The sequence below is a fragment of the Salmo salar genome, chromosome 09 (genome assembly GCF_965601325.2).
Source record: "Salmo salar chromosome 09, fSalSal1, whole genome shotgun sequence".
NCBI classification, from domain to species: domain Eukaryota; kingdom Metazoa; phylum Chordata; class Actinopteri; order Salmoniformes; family Salmonidae; genus Salmo; species Salmo salar.
Window position 1 is genome coordinate 140,912,496 of NC_138299.1, and position 22,401 is coordinate 140,934,896.

A 22,401-nucleotide genomic window follows, 5' to 3' on the forward strand; every position below is an offset into this window, starting at 1 on the left:
TTCCACAGGGATGCTGGCCTATGCTTCCCACTGTTGTCTCAAGTTGGCTGGATGTCCTTTGGGTGATGGACCATTCTTGAGACACACGGGAAACTATGAAAATCCCAGCAGCGTTGCAGTTCTTGACACAAACCCTTGCGCCTGGCACCTACTACCATACCCTGTTCAAAGGCACGTAAATCTTTTGTCTTGCTGATTCATCTTCTGAATGGCACACGTACACAATCCATGTCTCAATTGTCTCAAGGCTTAAACATCCTTCTTTAACCTGTCTCCTCCCCTTCATCTACACTGAAGTGGATTTAACAATTCTTGCTTCCCGTGTGTATCAAGAATGGTTAAATAAATAAAGGTTAAATAAAAAATGTATAACAAGTGACATCAATAAGGGATCATAACTTGGCTTCACCTGGTCAGTCTGTCATGGAAAGAGCAGGTGTTCATAATGTTTATACACTCAGTGTATGACTCATAACAGACTAAACTATTCCCAACTAAAAAAAAACTACATCCATAAATGAAAAAATGTGGAAAAATGTTTGACCATGACACAGTCTTCGCTAAGAAATTGTAAACTGAACAGAGTGATATTTTCATTTAGATTTAATTTTAATAAAAATGTATTACATACAATAAAATATCCAGTGGTACCATTTCAAAGACAACAATATATTTTTTGTAAGTTAATTAAAATCAGAACTCAGAATTTTTTTTGTTGTTGTTGTAATTTTCAATGTTTGGACTGTATGGACCATATTGTCAGCAGAGAGTCCACAACTGCCATCTGTGTGTAGCCTAGTCCATAAAACACCCACTAGCCTCTACCATCTAGGCATGTGTAGATCTGAAGAAACATTTATAGGTATTAGCAGTGCAGTGAAAATTCCTTGCAGATTTTGATGAAGTTCCTAGGAGGTAAGGGATAGGGGCTGTTTCTGGACCGTGCCCGTGTGTGTGTGTGTGTGTGTGTGTGTGTGTGTGTGTGTGTGTGTGTGTGTGTGTGTGTCTGCACGTGCGTGTGTGTGTGTGTCAGGAGTGAGGGTGTAAGTACAGGATAGCCCCAGAATCCTCTAGTTTTTTTAAGGCTTCTGCTTCGTGGGCAAGGTCATGGTAGGAATCCTGGAACGGAACAAAAGCAGAGCCTAAACATAACATCACAGTGCACTGAAAAATCTACTAGCATGGCATATAACACTGAGTGTTGATCTGTCATAGGAATTGAGTAAAATCCCATCCACACTCACCTTCATGGATTTCATAGTGTCATATCCATAGTAGTGTATAGGATGCTTCTGGTTTTGGGATGCTGGATATCCAAACCCAGCTATGTGGACCACATCACAGTAGTTGAGTGCCACGAACACAGCTAGGATCCCTGTAGTGGGGTGTACCGGTTTCTGTAGGAGTGAGAACCAAAACCAATGAGACCTACAGTATATTATAAACTGTGTGGTTCCAGCCCTGAATGCTGATTGGCTGACAGCCGTGGTATATCAGACCGTATACCAAATGTATGACAAAACATTTAATTTTACTCCTCTAATTACATTGGTAACCAGTTTATAATAGCAATAAGGAACCTCTGGGGTTTGTGGTATATGGCCAACTTCGCGATGCTGTCGTGCCTAAGAACAGTCCTTAGCGATGGTGTATTAGCCATATACCACACCCCCTCGTGCCTTTTTGCTTAAGTAATATACATGTAGTATTATGTTTGACACACTAGGGGGCATCCGAGACCAGTAAAAACTCCCATAGTCCTGCACTCCTAGTACATTAGTTGGCATGACAAGTAAATTACAGAGCAGTGTAGCCTTTTCTTAATGTGTACTTAGACAAAGCCAGATGGCACTAGGATTTTGGACTTTTTGGCTCCAGGACAATGCGAGGGGTGTCCCTGGTTTGATTCCGTTCATGGACACACATCCCTGGGTAGCTTCTCTTTTCAGTTCGCTGCAGCTAGCGACTGGAACGAGCTGCAAAAAACACTCAAACTGGACCGTTTTATCTCCATCTCTTCATGCAAAGACTCAGTCATGGACACTCTTGCTGACAGTTGTGGCTGCTTCGCATGACGTATTGTTGTCTCTACCCTCTTGCCCTTTGTGCTGTTGTCTGTGCCCAATAATGTTTGTACCATGTTTTGTGCTGCTACCATGTTGTTCTTCTGCCATTTGTTCGTCCTCTCGTGTACTTTTGTATTTTTCGTCTTTTTTTGTATATATTTAAATTTTTATTTTCAATCTCTTTTCCATTTTAATTAAATTATACCTTCCGGTAACCTGCCTCACCCAATGTGATACAGAACCGCTACTATTTTACATTTTTAGACCTTATAGCAAGAACCACCTAGAAGCTAACCAGCTAATTTACCTGCAAGCTATTTAGTCATTGTTAGCCACTGCTAGCGGCCTTTACCTTCTGCACAGATAGCAGCCTTTTTTTTAGCCTGGATAATACTCGCCAGCTTACCATTATCGGACAGTCTCTCCACTACAACGCCGGATTCCTGCCATAATCCTTGGACCATTACTCCTGATCTTCACAGCTAGCTAGCAACCACCTAGTTATCTAGTACCGAAGCTATCCCTGAGGCCCACCTCCCGGCCTACTCAGTTGTTCACCCGAACTCCACCCAAACACGGCTAGAACCCACTACTCCACCGGTTCCTTGCCGTAAGCTCTGGACCTTGGCACCGGATCACCGCTGCTACCGAGTGGCTATAGCGGCTAATTCCCCTGCCCCGAAGCTAGCACCAGTTAGCCGTGAGCCAGGCGCATGTCCTGGCTAGCAAACTAAATTACTACAACTACAATACCTCTTTCGCCATCTGGCTTGGATCCTTTGTCGACACGGCGCCCCGCCGCACCACCAAGACTGGTCTGCCAATGAATGCTCCATCTGCTGTGCCTTCAACCGGCTTCCGTCGGAGCAGACGCTTCTACTAGCCCCGGGCTACTAACTTTAAACGCCGTGTCGCCCGCGTGCTAGTGTAGTAGCGACTACTCCGCGGCTTCCCTGTTCCATCTATCGCTGCCCCCTGGACCCTATGATCACTTAGCTACATAGCTGATGCCTGCTGGACTGTCCATTAATCACGGTACTCCATTCTGTTTATTTTTTGTTTATCTGTCGGCCCCAGCCGCAAACTCAGGCTGTGTGTGTAGTTAACCGACCCTCTCTGCCCAGTCATCGCCATTTTACCTATTGTTGTTGTGTTAGCTGATCAGCTGTTGTCTCACCCGTTGTCTAGATAGCTCTCCCAATCAACACCTGTGATTACTTTATGCCTCGCTGTATGTCTCTCTGAAATGTCAATATGCCTTGTATACTGTTGTTTAGGTTAGTTATCATTGTTTTAGTTTACAATGGAGCACCAAGTTCCACTCATCATACCTCTGTTACCTCCTTTGTCCCACCTCCCACACATGCGATGACCTCACCCATTATAACCAGCATGTCCAGAGATACAACCTCTCTTATCATCACTCAGTGCCTGGGCTTACCTCCGCTGTACCCGCACCCCACCATACCCCTGTCTGCACATTATGCCCTGAATCTATTCTACCACGCCCAGAAATCTGCTCCTTTTATTCCTTGTCCCCAACGCTCTAGGCGACCAGTTTTGATAGCCTTCAGCTGTACCCTCATCCTACTCCTCCTCTGTTCCTCCGGGAATGTGGAGGTAAACCCAGGCCCTGCGTGTCTCCAGGCACCCTCATTTGTTGACTTCTGTGATCGAAAAACACTTGGTTTCATGCATGTCAACATCAGAAGCCTCCTCCCTAAGTTTGTTTTACTCACTGCTTTAGCACACTCCGCCAACCCTGATGTCCTTGCCATGTCTGAATCCTGGCTTAGGAAGGCCACCAAAAATTCTGGGATTCCCATACCCAACTACAACATTTTCCGCCAAGATAGAACTGCCAAAGGGGGAGGAGTTGCAATCTGCTGCAGAGATAGCCTGCAAAGTTCTGTCATACTTTCCAGGTCTATACCCAAACAGTTCAAACTTCTGATTTTAAAAATTAATCTCTCCAGAAATAAGTCTCTCACTGTTATCGACCCCCCTCCGCTCCCAGCTGGGCCCTGGACACCATTTGTGAATTGATCATCCCCCATCTAGCTTCAGAGTTCGTTCTGTTAGGTGACCTAAACTGGGATATGCTTAACACCACGGCAGTCCTACAATTTAAGCTAGATGCCCTCAATCTCACACAAATCATCAAGGAACCCACCAGGTACAACCCTAAATCCGTAAACATGGGCACCCTCATAGACGTTATCCTGACCAACTTGCCCTCCAAATACACCTCTGCTGTTTTCAATCAGGATCTCAGCAATCACTGCCTCATTGCTTATATCCGCTATGGGTCCACAGTTAAACGACCACCCCTCATCACTGTCAAACGCTCCCTAAAACACTTCTGCGAGCAGGCCTTTCTAATCGACCTGGCCCGGGTATCCTGGAAGGATATTGACCTCATCACGTCAGTCGAGGATGCCTGGTCAATCTTTAAAAGTAATTTCCTCACCATCTTAGATAAGCATGCCCTGTTCAAAAAATGCAGAACTAAGAAGAGATATAGCCCTTGGTTGACTCCAGACCTGACTGCCCTTGACCAGCACAAAAACATCCTGTGGCGGACTGCAATTTCATCGAACAGTCCCCGCGATATGCAACTGTTCAGGGAAGTCAGGAACCAATACACGCAGTCAGCCAGGAAAGCAAAGGCTAGCTTTTTCAAGCAGAAACTTGCATCCTGTAGCTCTAACTCCAAAACGTTTTGGGACACTGTAAAGTCCATGGAGAACAAGAGCACCTCCTCCCAGCTGCCAACTGCATTGAGGCTAGGTAACACGGTCACCACCGATAAATCCATGATCATCAAAAATGTCAATAAGCATTTCTCAACGGCTGGCCATGCCTTTCCCCTGGCTACTCCAACCCCGGCCAACAGCTCTGCCCCCCCCCCGCAGCTACTCGCCCAAGCCTCCCCAGCTTCTCCTTCACCCAAATCCAGATGTTCTGAAAGAGCTGCAAAACCTGGACCCGTACAAATCAGCTGGCCTAGACAATCTGGACCCTCTCTTTCTAAAACTATCCGCTGCCATTGTTGCAACCCCTATTGCCAGTCTGTTCAACCTCTCTTTCGTATCGTCCGAGATCCCTAAAGATTGGAAAGCTGCCATGGTCATCCCCCTCTTCAAAGGGGGTGACACCCTAGACCCAAACTGTTACAGACCTATTTCCATCCTGCCCTGCCTATCCAAAGTCTTCGAAAGCCAAGTTAATAAACAGATCGCTGACCATTTCGAATCCCACCGTACCTTCTCTGTTGTGCAATCCGGTTTCCGAGCCGGTCACGGGTGCACCTCAGCCACGCTCAAGGTACTAAATGATATCATAACCGCCATCGATATAAGACAGTACTGTGCAGCCGTCTTCATCGACCTGGCCAAGGCTTTCGACTCTGTCAATCACCGTATTCTTATCGGCAGACTCAATAGCCTTGGTCTTTCTAACGACTGCCTCGCCTGGTTCACCAACTACTTTGCAGACAGAGTTCAATGTGTCAAATCGGAGGGCATGTTGTCCGGACCTCTGGCAGTCTATGGAGGTACCACAGGGTTCAATTCTCGGGCCGACTCTTTTCTCTGTATATATCAATGATGTCGCTCTTGCTGCGGGCGATTCCCTGATCCACCTCTACGCAGACGACACCATTCTGTATACTTCTGGCCCTTCCTTGGACACTGTGATAACTAACCTCCAAACGAGCTTCAATGACATACAACACTCCTTCCGTGGCCTCCAACTGCTCTTAAACGCTAGTAAAACCAATGCATGCTTTTTAACCGTTCGCTGCCCCACCCGCCCGCCTGACTAGCATCAGCACCCTGGACGGTTCCGACCTAGAATATGTGGACAACTACAAATACCTAGGTGTCTGGTTAGACTGTAAACTCTCCTTCCAGACTCATATTAAACATCTCCAATCCAAAATCAAATCTAGAATCTGCTTTCTATTTCGCAACAAAGCCTCCTTCACTCACGCCGCCAAACTTACCCTAGTAAAACTGACTATCCTACCGATCCTCGACTTCGGCGATGTCATCTACAAAATAGCTTCCAATACTCTACTCAGCAAACTGGATGCAGTCTATCACAGTGCCATCCACCACTGCGACCTGTATGCTCTAGTCGGCTGGCCCTCGCTACATATTCGTCGCCAGACCCACTGGCTCCAGGTCATCTATAAGTCTATGCTTGGTAAAGCTCCACCTTATCTCAGTTCACTGGTCACGATAACAACACTCACCCGTAGCACACGTTCCAGCAGGTATATCTCACTGATCATCCCCAAAGCCAACACCTCATTTGGCCGCCTTTCCTTCCAGTTCTCTGCTGCCAGTGACTGGAACGAATTGCAAAAATCGCTGAAGTTGGAGACTTTTATTTCCCTCACCAACTTTAAACATCAGCTATCTGAGCAGCTAACCGATCGCTGCAGCTGTACATAGTCCATCTGTAAATTGCCCACCCAATCTACCTACCTCATTCCCATACTGTTTTTATTTTATTTACTTTTCTACTCTTATGCACACCAGTATCTCTACATGCACATCATCATATGCTCATTTATCACTCCAGTGTTAATCTGCTAAATAGTAATTATTCGCTCCTATGGCCTATTTATTGCCTGCCTCCTCATGCCTATTGCACACACTGTATATAGACTTTATTTTTTCTACTGTATCATTGACTTGATTATTGTGTTATTGGCTTGTTTATTGTTTACTCCATGTGTAACTCTGTGTTGTTGTCTGTGTCACACCGCTTTGCTTTATCTTGGCCAGGTCGCAGTTGTAAATGAGAACTTGTTAAATAAAGGTGAAATAAAAAATAAAATAAATAAATAAATACAAATAATCCCAGCCCCTGTCCCCACAGGAGGCCTTTTGTCTTCTGGTAGGCTGTCATTGTAAATAAGAATTTGTTCTTAACTGACTTGCCTTGTTAAATAAAGGTTAAATAAAACTGCTGTGTGTAAATAATGATTACCAATGTTCACAGAGGCAGCAGAGGGAAATTGTTTCCACATGAGAGCTGTGAGGGGGGAATAAAATCCCCTTTTCCAAAGAATAGGGTAAATTTAGACTTTTTTTACATTCAGCATCACTCCCATCAAGGGAAATATAGTATTCTTTCTAACAAAGATATCTACATATATTTCAGGATGTTGTGTATCCCTGGAAACAATCAAAATTAATGTAAACATTACAGTTTTGAAAAATAAAATATCTCTTGGCACAATTTATAACGGGTATGGGGTTAATCCGCCTACAAATGTCTGTACTGAATTAAATAATTACCACTTCCTTTCTAAAACCATGTCTACCTTTATTTCCAAAACACAATTCTAAATAATCCCAACCGCTTTTTGTCTTTTAATCATTATAAGCATCTTTTAACACAGGCTTAAGACCTAACAAACAGTCTCTATTTAAAAAGAAAAACACATAGGCCAGGCCCTGTTGTTACCTCATGACTACTGACCTGTAGCACATCTGGAGCCATGAAGTGCTTTGAAAGGCTGCTCATGGCTCACATCAACACCATTATCCCAGAAACCCTAGACCCACCCTAATTTGCATACCACCCCAACAGATCCACAGATGGTGCTATCTTTATTGCACTCCACACTGCCCTTTCACGCCTCGACAAAAGCAACACCTATGTGAGAATGCTATTCATTGACTACAGCTCAGCGTTCAACACCATAGTGCCCTCAAAGTTAATCACTAAGCAAAGGAGGTCATAGACCTGACCGTGTGGTGCAAAGACAACAATCTCTCCCTCAATGTGAACCAGACAAAGGAGCTGATTGTGGACTACAGGAAAAGGAAGACCAAGCACGCCCCCATTCTCATCGACGGGGCTGCAGTGGAGCAGGTTGAGAGCTTTGTTCCTTTGGCGTCCACATCACCAGCAAACTAACATGGTCCAAGCACACCAAGACAGTCATGAAGAGGGCACGACAAAACCTATTCCCCCTTAGGAGACAGAAAAGATTTGGCATGGGTCCTCAGATCCTCAAACAGTTCTACAGCTGCACCATCGAGAGCATCCTGACTGGTTGCATCACTGCTTGGTATGGCAACTGCTCGGCCTCCGACCGCAAGGCACTACAAAGGGTAGTGTGTACGGCCCAGTACCTCACTGGGGCCAAGCTTCCTGCCATCCAGGACCTCTATACCAGGCGGTGTCAGAGGAAGGCCCTAAAAATTGTCAAAGACTCTAGCCACCCTAGTCATAGACTGTTCTCTTTGCTACCGCACGGCAAGCGGTACCGGAGCGCCAAGTCTAGGCTCAAGAGTCTTCTAAACAGCTTCTACCTCCAAGCTATAAGACTCCTGAACATCTAATCCAATGACTATTTGCATTGCCCCCCCTCTTTTACGCTGCTGCTACTCTCTGTTATTATCTATGCATAGTCACTTTAATAACTCTACCTACATATACATATTAACTCAATTACCTCAACTAACCTGTGCCCCCGCATATTGACTCTGTACCAGTACCCCCTGTATATAGCCTGGCTATTGTTATTTTACTGCTGCTCTTTAATTATTATTATTTATTTATTTTTTAAATGTAGGCATTTTTCTTCAAACTGCATTGTTGTTAAGGGCTTGTAAGTAAGCATTTCACTATAAGGTTGTATTCGGCGCATTTGACAAATAGCATTTGATTTGATTCCAGAGATAATTTTTTTAATTTGCATTTTAGTCATTTAGCAGACGCTCTTATCCAGAGAGACTTACAGTAGTGAATGCATACATTTCATATAATGCCTTGCTCAACTTCCCATTAGCGCAACCATTGACTCAACTTACTCCAAGGCAAACGTTTTGACTATATTAGCCCACATAGCTACAAGGATGCACTATCTTGCTAGGTTTAGGACCTCATATTGAAGCTTATAGAGACCCCAACTGATGTATAGAACAATCTTAAAAGTATCTACTTTGGTTTAGATACAAGCATCGTGAAACCTCTAACACAATAAATTCATTTGACTTGGTGAAAATCAGTTTTTTGTCCCTAAGTTGTTTACCACTTTTTCCATGTGGTTTCTTCCTTCACAGACTGAAATGATGGGGTGACTCAACGTATCCCTTTGGCTCAACTTACCCGACTCTCCCTTCTCTGTTCCATGTAATCATTACCCTTGGTTTACTCAACTACCCACCATTTCCAAGGAAGCTTCTTGTTCAGGCACATTATTCCCCCTACTGCTTTCTCAATTCCTTCCAATAGACCCCTACTGAGGTGCTGGGGGTCTGCAGTATAAATCAGCCAAATAAAATACAAATAAAACAACAATACATAAAACCTTCAAAATGGCAGACCAATACTGAGTGCAGGAGCTTTTCCAAGGTAAATGTCTGTCTGTGAGTGAGTGAGTGAGTGAGTCCTGCAGGGCTTTACAAGCATGCTGTCTGACCTGGACAGCCATTACTCGTGCCCTAAGGAGAGAGAAACTGGACCGGAACAACCAAGTTCTCAAACCTGTGCTTCTCCTCTCTTCATCACACTGTACGGGACATTCCTCCATTCCTGGTTCCTAATGCACTTAGCATAAGTGCCTTTTCTTCCTGAGCCTGGCTGGGCTAAATCTGACATTCTGTGTGCATTAGTCTCATATGGTCGGTCACCGAGCGCTCCAACTTTTGTAGTGCCTCGCATAGTTTGGACATTGGCCCATGGAGCCTTGGTGAGGTGAATATTGTCACTGCTGTTCGCCAACCAGACCAGATTGGTGGGAGTCGGACCTTTGTTTAGGAAGGGGGTGGGGGTGGCGGTGGGGGCTGTCTGACTGACAGGGGCATTAGTTAGCCCTCTAGCACTCCTCAGCTCAGTCAGCCTCTGTATTGTAACCAGGGGAACTGCCTGCTGCTGCCGCCTTCTCACAGGGCATGTGGATGACTGCCAACATGGCAGCGACGGGGAGGGGTGAGAGTTTGGCATTGGGGATGTGGGGCTGCGGTCGGGCCCCTGTGACCCTGGAAAGCAACAGGGGAGAGGGGAATGAGGGGAAAGGGGCCAGGATCGAGTGCTCGGCATGGTTCCTGTTCTCGCTCAGAGTAAACAGCCTACGCCCTCCAGCCAGACACCCAGCCAGCCAGGAGACAGCCAGCCAGGGTTGAGCTCATCTGGCCTGTAGGGCCACGCAGATGGAGCAGGAGTGCTATGCTCGGGCTGCCCCGCTGATCGCCTGCAGGACCCCTTCTTTCCCACTGTTCCCTCGGCACAGACACCAGCCAGTTGTGTTTGCGTTTCAGCAGTCCAAAGAGTGCACAGCCTCAGTCTCTGACACAGGGGCTCGCTGGGGGAACAAATTAAACCAAACTTAAGCTGGCTTTGTTCCATCTCAAAGACATCTCCACCATGCACTGAACAAGCCCTCTTGGCAGATGGACCATTTGGCCAATGAAAACATAATTCCACATTAGTTATAGTTCAAATCAATGTACCATGTATTTCAAACCCCAGAATTCCTCAGCCAAACAGAGAATTGTACTCCCAATTTGTGAACAGAAAACAGCTCAATGGCTTACTATTCAAATGTCATCCATCACAATATTCTATTCCGCAATAATTCTTCTTCATTCCATTAGTTCTGTTGTTCCATTCTGCATATGTTCTACTGTTATTTTGTGGAATTCCCAGCAGTATCGTTTTTTTCTTGCTCATCCATTTCTGGATAATCAGTAGAGTGTTTGGGACTGGTAGAAATGGTAGAAATGTATACAGACAGCACAGAACACTGGCCACTTCACATGGATTTATTTTCTGCCCATTACCTGGTTCCCAAAGTGGCTAGGAGTAAACAGAGCTGATCCCTTACCTGTTTGCTCTTTGGTTGAAGTGGGATTTGTAGCAGACTGCTGGCCGTCCCATGCAGGAAGTGAGGGTCCAGCACCCGGATGCGACTGGTCCTGCCCAGCCAGATCTGTGGAGGGGGCTTCCAGAAACCTTTCCTCACCTGACACACACACACACACCCACACACACACACACATACACACACACACACAGGAAAAGGTGTGTTGATTAGTGAGTGCACACACACAGAGCCCGTGTCTACACAATTGAGGCCCTGTTTAAGTCTCATTCTCCTCAGTTTCTCAGGGCAACCTAATCGATGTGTAAATGAAGGAGTAATGACCCTGTTCCTAATCGTGCTGATAGCGACCATAGCAGCCTGAGCTAAACCAGAGAGTGGAGGTGTTTGGGCTGCTGAGACTACAGTTGGATTTTCGAGTAGGTTTGGCAAGGCTGCCATTGATAATGTACATTTTGTCACTGCGTGGATTGATTGCAAGTACCAGGGAAGCAGCTAAAATGGAGGTGTGTGTGCGCACACATCCAGTACCCTCTTCTCGTCGTACAGGATCTCTTTGAGCCAGCGGAGGTCCTGCTGTTTGAAAGGCACTAGGACCATGAGGGTGTCAGGGTCGTTGTGCATGCTGGGGTTGTAGGAGGCCGACTCAGGGTAGAAGAGACGCATAGTGGTCTTGTTCCCCACATCATCCTCATAACCTCTGACAGGGGCGTCATTCAACCTGCACAGGGACACAGAGAAAGAGAAACCTTAGCCATTCACTTCTATAAAAATAGTCATTAAACAGAGTAAAAACACCAGCACACAATTCCTGTAGTGTAAATAGCAACACTCCAACCACAAAGGGTTTTCTTAGTGAGACTTCCTATTTATCTTATTTTCCCATGACGTTACTTGTAGCCCGCACCTATATACTTGTAGCCCGCACCTAAGTTTTTTGGATTGTTTTTATTACATTTGAATAAAAAAGCAAACAAGTAACAGTGCTACACTGGACAAAAATAACATGGAGGAGTTGCTAAGTTAATTCTACGGTTGCCACCAGTCACAGTTCCAGTATCCTTGCGTGCGAGGAATGTCAGTCACACCATCGCTGGTGAAATTGACTACAGTTCAAGTGACCTTCATATTCTGAGTGTTCGCATGATAAATTGAAAGCTGTTCTACCCTCCCTGTTATGTAACAGAATGCACTCCACTATTTCACCACCATGTATCAAAACAGGTGAAAACCCCTGTCTAGTTTCTAGTGTTTAGGATTTTACACTTTAATACAAGATTGTTCTAATTGTGTCTGGCGTTTTAAGATTTTTCCAGCCTAATGCAAGTGTGGGAAACATCAGGCTTGGTAGGAGAACAGAGCACCAAATGTCAATGAACTCTGTTTCCTCAGCCTGTGAGATTAGATTCAGAGAATGGGAGAAGTAAGAGCTGAGCAGAACAGAACAAAGCAGAACAGACCAGAGTGCATTGTGCCTGGATATGACCTAACCCTGGATATGACCAGGCAAAATTGCCTGGGCTGTTGGTAAGAGGCTTATAAAAAAAACTAAAAATGCATGTGTTCCTTCCAAGGCTATAAATCTGATTTGAAGAGGGCGCTGGGGATGTTTTTCTGCATGGTAGACCAAATCCCCCTTTTAAGCGCCTGAGTTATTAACCCAACAGTTGACTGATTGCATAAAGAAAGGCATTAAAGCAAGGTCACCAGTCTGAGCTGGCCATTATAGTACAGCATTATGCTTCCATGGGCAAAACTAATTAGACTACCCCTCTTTAGAGGACAACGCATCATAGAAAATCTGTTTGTTTTTACTGGATTGCGGGAATTGCTATGGAAAATGCCATTGGGGGACTGGCTAAATGCTATTGTAGCTATAGACTGTACCCTGAGCCATATTTAGATATCAAATGCAGGCCTGCCAACCCTGTCCAACTTTTTAGAGTACCAGACGGGCGCGACAAATTGGAGATTCAACTCGCAAATCTAGTGCAAAGGCATTTTAGAAGCAATGCCTCTATAGCTGATACCGGACACTCATTCATTCTTCATCGCGTAGTCTTCTAAACTCACGACTCCATGTAATGCCAAGATGTTTATATTTGTTTTTGATTATACTTTTGTAATACTTTTTGTGACGTGGATCATAATTACAGTTACAGTCTATCAGATTGCGTGATCCTCCTAATGTTACGTGGAAAATACAACTATTGGGACTCAGAATTAATTGTATATCACACTCGCACAAATGCGACCAGTTATTTTTCGTATTTGCATTTAATTTCTTTCACTAGCAAATGCGAGTGAACTGCTGGCACTTCAGAGCCCACTGAATGTCCATCTTATGTTCGCTAACATTAGCTTGAAACAATTAGTGTTTACCTTTCCACAACACACAGAGCCGAAAAGGGATTTGTCTATGTGTTCACGTACAGCTGACAGTTGGTAAACTCAGCATCACAACAAACAGGAGGTGCAGACCCGGGGTAGCTACATCAAATAATGATGTGTTAATCTCCATGTCCGTTGACACGAACTCTGTACATGTATGTGTGTTGCAGCTCAATAATACAGCCTTCCTTGTTGCTCAGTTGGTAGAGCATGGTGTGTGCAACGCCAGGGTTGTGGGTTCGATTCCAATGGGGGGCCAGTACAAAAACAAAAAAAAATGCATGAAATGAAAATGAAATGTATGATATGTATGTATTCACTACTGTAAGTCGCTCTGGATAAGAGCGTCTGCTATATGACGTAAATGTATAATCGGGATGTTAGATTTACTCTGTGGATTTATTTTTTAATAAAATGTTTAAAAAAAATCAGGCCCTATTCATTTCTGCGTACTTTTAACTCGGATCTCGTACCTGAGTACATGGGCAGAGAATTGTGTAGTTGGTACGCAAAATGCGTGCATGTCGGCAGGTCTGCAAATGATATGGCTCTTGACTGTACTGTCTGCAATATAATGCACTCTATGTACTGATATTGATTAGGAACACCATTAATTGTGCAGGAACATTATTGGATAAAACAGAAATGGGGAGTCGTAGGAATAGTTCAACAGAAGAGGAGGGAGGATGGACTTAATGAAGATTTTTGTGGTAGAAAACAGGATGGAACCATTAGGCTTAATACTTACCGGATCACCACATCATACTCGTTGATGACGCCCCCCAAGGAGCTGTTTTTAATGGCAAACCCATTTCCTATGACTGCACATGTTCTGCAGTCTAGACTGAGGAAATACAACAAAATAAATTAAGTTCAGTATAATTCACTGCTTCCTATTATTACAATCCATTTACTTTAGTGTTGCCTGTATTATCATTCTAGAGTTCAAGACCACTTTCAGACGGGTGACTGTAACTGCACACTACAGTAGAACCACTGGACATTTTCCAACACTGCCATTGTAATAGTGACTGGTCACACTGCTTGGTTTGACATTTGGCATTCTTGCTTGAAATTAAGTAAGGCAGCTTCCTTGTCCACCCATTATATACACACACCACAGGGACGATTTGAGTCATTATGTTAGCACAGCATTTACACTACATTGTGGAGAGTAATAAAAAAAAGACCCTTGTGTATATTGCTCTCAGACGCATATCACCCATCGGTGGTTCTTTGTGATCTTAACAATTATTGTAAGAAATAAAGTGGTTCATACGGCACACCAAAGGTTAACAACCTTGCTAATATGGCTAAGAAACACTCATCACACTTACCGATCAATGCTGGCCGGCATTTTGTAATTGGCAATAATGGCTAACACTCTCAGCAGCAGTAACTCTGGAAAGGAGAGAGGGATTAATAAAGGTGTGATCACTCAGACTGACTGTAGACAAAAGCATTTATTTAACCTTTTTTTAACTAGGCGAGTCAGTTAAGAACACATTCTTATTTACAATGACAGCCAAACCTGGGCAAATTATGCACCGCCCTATGGGACTCCAAATCACGGCCGGATGTGATACAGCCTGGATTTGAACCAGGGCCTGTAGTGGCACCTCTTGCACTGAGATGCAGTGTCTTAGACCGCTGTGCCACTCGGGAGCCCAGATGCTGAGGACAGTTTGTCTTCACATAGAGAAGTCTATATTGAGAGGACCAATGACCCAATACTGTTTCCAACTAACTAGTCATAAACTCAATACATGTCGCACACGTTTTCTGGAAAGTGGACATTGACTCCATAATGCTTCTCGATCAAATGTATTTTATAAATCCCTTTTTACATCAGCAGTTGTCCCAAAGTGCTATACAGATACCCAGCCTAAAACCCCAAAGAGCACGTATTACTTTATAGCAGGGGAACAGTGGTGACTTTTAGAGCAGTATATGCAAACGGCTGCTCATTCAAAAAGGAACTAGACCAAACAAAACAGGAAGGGACTCGAGTCAACTCTTGGTGAACTAACAGAGTGTAGAGCTTGGCTGAGAATAAAATGTATATATATTTAGTAACTTTTTATATAGATGTCATTTTTCTTTTTCAGAGGGGCGTTACATGTACAAAAACAATAAAATAAATGCATACAAAGATAACCCTGACCCATTCCCCCTAAGGCCCTATCCACCTGCCCGCATCCTCCCTCCCCACCAAGAAACTATGCTTCCCACCCTGCCTAACTGAGATTGTTCTTTACAGAGTCAAGTATATTTGTCCAGGCCTCAATTGTTCCTTCACTAGCACCATTCATTCTCGCTGTCGATAATCCTAATTCAATAACTTCTAATAGTAACTGTATCCACTGGTTAAATGGGAGAGAGTGAGGTGGTTGCCATCATAGAGACAACATTTTTTTTGCAGCATTGCTTCCTGCCAGCAGTAATCTTCTTTGATTGAGAGATTCAAGGGGCTATCATTGTTAAGTAACAAAATAGATGGATTGAATACTTACATTTCTGCACTTCAAAATGCATTTTATAACTTTTCCCCAGAAGCATTTAAGTGCAGGGTTTCATGTAAAAATCTTCCCAGCGTGAAATAGTTCCCAATCGTTCTGATCGTTCTTCATTGTGACGTCATGCTGTAAAATTTATCCCAGCTTGAAAATATTCCCAGTTCAATAACTACATGCGCATCTCTTTATGTGGATGGCTTAGCTCGTCTCTTTATGCGGATGGCTGAGTTCGTCTCTTTATGCGGATGGCTGAGCTCGTCTCTTTATGCGGATGGCTGAGCTCGTCTCTTTACGCGGATGGCTGAGCTCGTCTCTTTATGCGGATGGCGGAGCTCGTCTCTTTATGCGGATGGCTGAGCTCGTCTCTTTACGCGGATGGCTGAGCTCGTCTCTTTACGCGGATGGCGGAGCTCGTCTCTTTATGCGGATGGCTGAGCTCGTCTCTTTATGCGGATGGCTGAGCTCGTCTCTTTATGCAGATGGCTGAGCTCGTCTCTTTATGCAGATGGCTGAGTTCGTCTCTTTATGCGGATGGCTGAGCTCATCTCTTTATGCGGATGGCTGAGCTCATCTCTTTATGCGGATGGCTGAGCTCATCTCTTTATGTAGATGGCGAAGCTCGTGCGGATGTTTCTCTCACACCATCCCTTAACCTCGAAAAACTGTTCTGTGGGCACGCACATTTGCTTCACACATCTGTCAATCAATGGTGACCAGGAGTATTGACTCGGACCAATCAGAAGCTTGTTGAGGCATGAGGTCAGCATATAAATACCTGGACTCGCACATCAAAGTGCTGAAGGTTGATGTAAGGAGAGATTTTTTGCGATTGCAAAGACTTGGGTGCTACGTTTTCGAATGACAGTGCATATATTTGTTTGTTAGTTGAGTTTATTCATTCTTGCTCACAGATCAAACTGAAGAAATGCAGAATTTACATTACTAATAATGGCAAAACACTCATTTTGATTCATAATTACATTGTTTTTCAATTTTGCACCAAAAAGAAAGTGTGAGCAATAATAAGACCAAAGCATAGTTTACATTGTTTTAAGGGATAAATCAATGAAGACCTCTTCCAGGGCCATAGGAGACACCATATTTCTCTATACTCAGCCAGTGGGGCAGAAGAATCATGTCTAAACCAATTTAGGATAGGGCGAAATGCTAGAGCCTGGAAATACAATTTAAAGTTTGATACAAATAGTCCTCATATGTCTTTCCTTGCAATGTACATTTTAAAACCGCACTATGAATTGTATCCCAATAGCCAGAAGGGGGAGCCATGGGAAGAATTAAACTACAGAAATTTAGCCGTGGCAATATATTCATTTTGACGGTTAAAGCAATTGGGATATAATTCCATCTATTGAGGTCAAATTTAATTGATTTGAGCGTTCTGTTGAAGTTTCTGGCAATGGTTTTATATAAAGAAGGAAGTATTTCTACTCCCAATTATTTCAAATGGGAAATTACTGGGACTCCATAAATAGAGATAGAGTCCTCCATTGGTTCTTGAGAGGCAGTAGCGCTGATTTGGTTAGATTAGTTTTATAACTTGAGATGAAGCTGAATTTATCTTCAATGCGTTTGGGAGCGATTGAGATACATTGTCTACATATAGTAAAATATTGTCTGCGTCTAATGAGATTAAGTGATCTGTAGATTTGAGAGAAATTTGTGTTAATTCCTACGATTGACGAATTGCCTGGGCCAGACGTTCCACGGATAATATGAATAGCAAAGTCAAAATTGGATCGCCTTGTCTGGTACTTCTAGTGATTCTGAATGGAGCAGAGGAGATATCGCCTGTTATATGGCTGAGGGATTGACATATAGTATTTTAATAATATTCATGTAATTGGAGACAATTCCTATATGTTCCAAGACAGAGCAGAGATATGACCATTCTAGACTATCAAAAGCTTTTTCTGCATCAAGAGATAATACAGCCCAAGGAGCTGTTGTTTCTGATGAAGCATCGAAGATATGTAATAGTCGATGGAGGTTATCCAAGGATAAACACTTTTTAACAAACCCGATTTGGTCCATGTGGATCAATTTGGGTAAGTAAGTCTTGAGACGACAACATTTTGGAAAAAACATTTAATATCTGTGTTTATCAAAGATAGGGAGCGATAGTAAGAACCTGGGTGGCATCAATACCTTGTTTAAATAAAAGTGTAATTAGAATTAAATGTATTTTCATTAAAGGCTTTGTGCTTTGTGGGAACGAAAGGAAAACAAAGAAATGACACAATGAAATGAGAGAACATACCACTTCCTTTAATACCGTAGGGCAACGCTAATGTGGACTGATGTTGTCGCCAGAAGAAATCATCCAGTTTGAAGAAGAGCTCTGTTTGTCTGCTAATGCTGTATTAGGAACAGTGGAGAAAATAATTCACATTACAACCTGGAAATACGCAAGGGTATAGTGTACAGTTCCTACTAAATATTCCATACTGCCAATGGTATGGGGATATAAAGTACACACTGCTGACCTGGCAGTTATAGTTTCAGTCATTAAAATGGAAATGACCTGAGCCATAATTCCTTCTCATAGTTCAGTCTAATCAACCCCCATGTCTATCAGGCAGACAAATCGTACGTATTATAAGCAAAGACGATTTCAATAAAAATGTTCCCCTCTCAACAAGTAATATGTTTACATGATGTCATTCAGCAAGCATGCCCCTCCATAAAATCAACTGTTGGCATTTTTACTGCCAAGAAGAAGAAAAAAAAAGATGTACATTGCATTCGGAAAGCATTCAGATTCCTTCACTATTTCAATTTTTTTTACTTTTACAGCCTTATTCTAAAATAGATTAAATCGTTTTTTTTAATCCTTTGTATCAAAAATAAAAACGGAAATATGACAATTACATTATTATTCAGACTCTTTACTCAGTAATTTGTTGAAGCACCTTTGGCAGCGATTACAGCCTCGAGTCTTCTTGGGTATGACGCCACGAGGATCTCTGTGTACTTTGCACCGTTCATCTTTCCCTCAAACCTGACTAGCCTCCCAGTCCTTGCAGCTGAAAAACATCCCCAAAGCATGATGCTGCCACCACCATACTTCACCGTAGGGATGGTATTGGCCAGGTGATGAGCGGTGCCTGGTTTCCTCCAGAAGTTACGCTTGGCATTCAGGCCAAAGAGTTCAATCTTGGTTTCAGCAGACCAGAGAATCTTGTTTCTCATGGTCTGAAAGTCCTGTAGTTGCCTTTTGGCAAACTCTTCTTCGACCTCATGGCTTAGTTTTTGCTCTGACATGCACTAGCAACTGTGGGACCATATATAGACATATGTGGTCCCTTTCCAAATCATGTCCAATCAATTGAATTTACCACAGGTGGACTCCAATCAAGTTGTAGATACATCCCAAGGATGATCAATGGAACAGGATGCACCTGAACTCAATTTTGAGTCTCACAGCAAAGGGTCTGAATACTTATGTAAATAAGGTATTTCTGTTTTTTAATTTCTAATACATTTGTAATAAACTGTTTTTGCTTTGTAATTATTGGATATTGATGAGGAAAATGTTTTATTTAATCTACGTAACAAAATGTGGAAAAAGGAAAAAGGTCTGAATACTTTCCAAATGCACTGTACCAGGCAGGGTTTTTACTGTGCTGATAGTCACTGTTTAATATCTTTGCATAGTCACTTTACCCCTATCTACATGTACAAATTACCATGATTTAGAAGGAATTGTCCGTAGATCTGGGGAAGGGTACCAAAACATTTCCTGAGCATTGAAGGTCCTCAAGAACACAGTGGTTTCCCATCATTCTTAAATGGAAGAACTTTGGAGCCACCAAGACTCTTCCTTGAGCTGGCCGCTTTGCCAAACTGAGCAATCTTGGTGTGTTTGAACCACAAGAGTTTGTTGGTGATGTGGACACCAAGGAACTTGAAACTCTCGACCTGCTCCACTACAGCCCCGTCGATGTGAATGGGGGCGTGTTCGGCCCTCATTTTCCTGTAGTCCACGACCAGCTCCTTTGTCTTGCTGATGTTGAGGTTCTTGTCCTGGTATTCTCTAACCTCCTCCCTATAGGCTGTCTCATCGATGTCGGTAATCAGACCTACCACCGTTGTTGTCGTCAGCAAACTTAATGATGATGTTGGAGTCATGCTTGGCCACGCATTCGTGGGTGAACAGGGAGTACAGAAGGGGACTAAGCACGCACCACTGAAGGGCACCTGGGTTGAGGATCAGCGTGGCAGATGTGTTATTGCCTACCCTTAGCACCTGGGGACAGCGTGACAGGAAGTCCAGGATCCAGTTGCAGAGAGGTGTTTAGTCCCAGGGTCCTTAACTTAGTGATGAGCTTTGTGTGCACTATGGTGTTGAACGCTGAGCTGTAGTCAACGAACAGTATTCTCACATAGGTGTTCCTTTTGTCCAGGTGGGAAAGGGCAGTGTGGAGGGATTGAGATTGTATCATCTGTGGATCTGTTGGGGATATATGCAAATTGGAGTGGGTCTAGGGTTTCCGGGATGATGATGTTGATGTGAGCCATGACCAGCCTTTTAAAGCACTTCATGAATACAGACGTGAGTAGGAGGTAGTCGGGGAGGTAGTCATTTAGGCAGGTTACCTTTGCTTTCTTGGGCACAGGGGCTATGGCGGTCTGCTTGAAACATGTTGGTATTACAGACTCGGTCAAGGAGAGGTTGAAAACACCTGCACACCCATCCAGCATCACTACTGGACGGTTCTGACTTAGAATATGTGGACAACTACAAATACCTAGGTGTCTGGTTAGACTGTAAACTCTCCTTCCAGACTCACATTAAGCATCTCCAATTCAAAATGAAATCTAGAATCAGTTTCCTATTTCGTAACAAATCATCCTTCACTCATGCTGCCAAACATACCCTTGTAAAACTGACTATCCTACCAATCCTTGACTTCGGCGATGTAATTTACAAAATAGCCTCCAACACTCTACCTTGCAAATTGGATGCAGTTTATCACTGTGCCATTCATTTTGTCACCAAAGCCCCATATACTACCCACCACTGTGACCTGTATGCTCTTGTTGGCTGGCCCTCGCTTCATATTCGCCGCCAAACCCACTGGCTGCAGGTCATCTTTAAGTCTTTGCTAGGTAAAGCCCCGCCTTATCTAAGCTCACTGGTCACCATAGCAGCACCCACCCGTAGCACCCGCTCCAGCAGGTATAGCTCACTGGTCACCCCCAAAGCCAATTCCTCCTTTGGCCGCCTTTCCTTCCAGTTCTCTGTTGCCAATGACTGGAATGAACTGCAAAAATCACTGAAGCTGGAGACTCATATCTCCCTCACTAACTTTAAGCACCAGCTGTCAGAGCAGCTCACAGATCACTGCACCTGTACATAGCCCATCTGTAAATACACCATCCAACTACCTCATCCCCATACTGTTATTTTGCTCCTTTGCACCCCAGTATCTCTACTTCCACATCTATCACTCCAGTGTTTAATTGCTATATTGTAATTATTTCGCCAGTATGGCCTATTTATTGCCATTACCTCCCTTATCCTACCTCATTTGCACACACTGTATATAGACTTTTTCTATTGTATTATTGACTGTATGTTTGTTTATTCGATGTGTAACTCTGTTGTTGTTTGTGTCGCACTGCTTTGCTTTATCTTTGCCAGGTCGCAGTTGTAAATGAGAACTTGTTTTCAACTAGCTTACCTGGTTAAATAAGGGTGAAATAATTTGTTCGTTCGTGCATGCTCTGAGTACACTGCCTGGTTATCCATCTGGCCCAGCGGCCTTGTGAATGTTGACCAGTTTAAAAGTCATACTCACAGCGGCTATGGACAGCATGATCACACAGTCATTCCAGAACAGCTGGTGCTCTCATGCATGCTTCAGTGTTGCTTTCCTCGAAGCGAGCATAAAAGGTATTTATCCCGTTTTGTAGGCTCACTTCACTGGGAAGCTCACGACTGGGTTCCCCGTTGTAGTGCGTAATAGTTTGTAAGCCCTGCAACATCCACGAGCGTCAGAGCCGGTGTTGTAGGACTCAATCTTAGTCCTATATTGATGCTTTGCCTGTTTGATGGTTCGTCTGAGGGCATAGCGGGATATCTTAGAAGCGTCCAGATAAGTGTCCCGCTCCTTGAAATCAGCAGCTCTAGCCTTTAGCTCATTGTGGATTTTGCCTGTATTCCATGTCTTCTGGTTAGGATATGTACGTACGGTCACTGTGGGGGCGACGTCGTGGATGCACTTATTGATGAAGCCGGTGACTGAGGTGGTATACACCTCAATGCCATTAGATGAATCCCAGAACATATTCCAGTCTGTGCAAGCAACACAGTCCTGTAGCGTAGCATCTGCGTCATCTGACCACTTCCATATTGAGTGAGTCACTGGTACTTCCTGCTTTATTTTTTTACTTGTAAGCAGGAATCAGGAGGATAGAATCATGGTCAGATTTGCCAAATGGAAGGTGAGGGAGAGCTTTCTAGGCGTGTCTGCTTGTGGAGTAAAGGTGATCTAGAGGTTTTTTTCCTTCCGGTTGCACATTTGACATGCTGGTAGAAATGAGGTAAAACGGATTT

At 43.8% G+C, this 22,401-nt stretch overlaps 1 protein-coding gene across 3 annotated transcripts in view; it reads right to left on the minus strand.

Moving 5' to 3' along the window:
- Nucleotides 1-585: 585 nt before the first annotated feature.
- LOC106612963 (CMP-N-acetylneuraminate-beta-galactosamide-alpha-2,3-sialyltransferase 4) overlaps nt 586-22,401 on the minus strand; it is a 56,858-nt gene continuing 35,042 nt past the window's right edge. For 2 of the 3 annotated variants that reach the window (XM_014214691.3, XM_014214690.3), the window contains 7 exons: nt 18,100-18,197; nt 14,643-14,706; nt 14,054-14,149; nt 11,446-11,635; nt 10,918-11,055; nt 1,245-1,397; nt 586-1,119 (listed from right to left, as the gene is read on the minus strand). In XM_014214691.3, the coding sequence (XP_014070166.1) occupies nt 1,030-1,119; nt 1,245-1,397; nt 10,918-11,055; nt 11,446-11,635; nt 14,054-14,149; nt 14,643-14,706; nt 18,100-18,197 (829 nt within the window). In that variant the 3' untranslated portion in view covers nt 586-1,029. Of the gene's footprint in view, nt 1,120-1,244; nt 1,398-7,630; nt 10,396-10,917; nt 11,056-11,445; nt 11,636-14,053; nt 14,150-14,642; nt 14,707-18,099; nt 18,198-22,401 lie in introns of those variants that run through there. The other variant, XM_082956367.1, reaches the window with a different exon arrangement.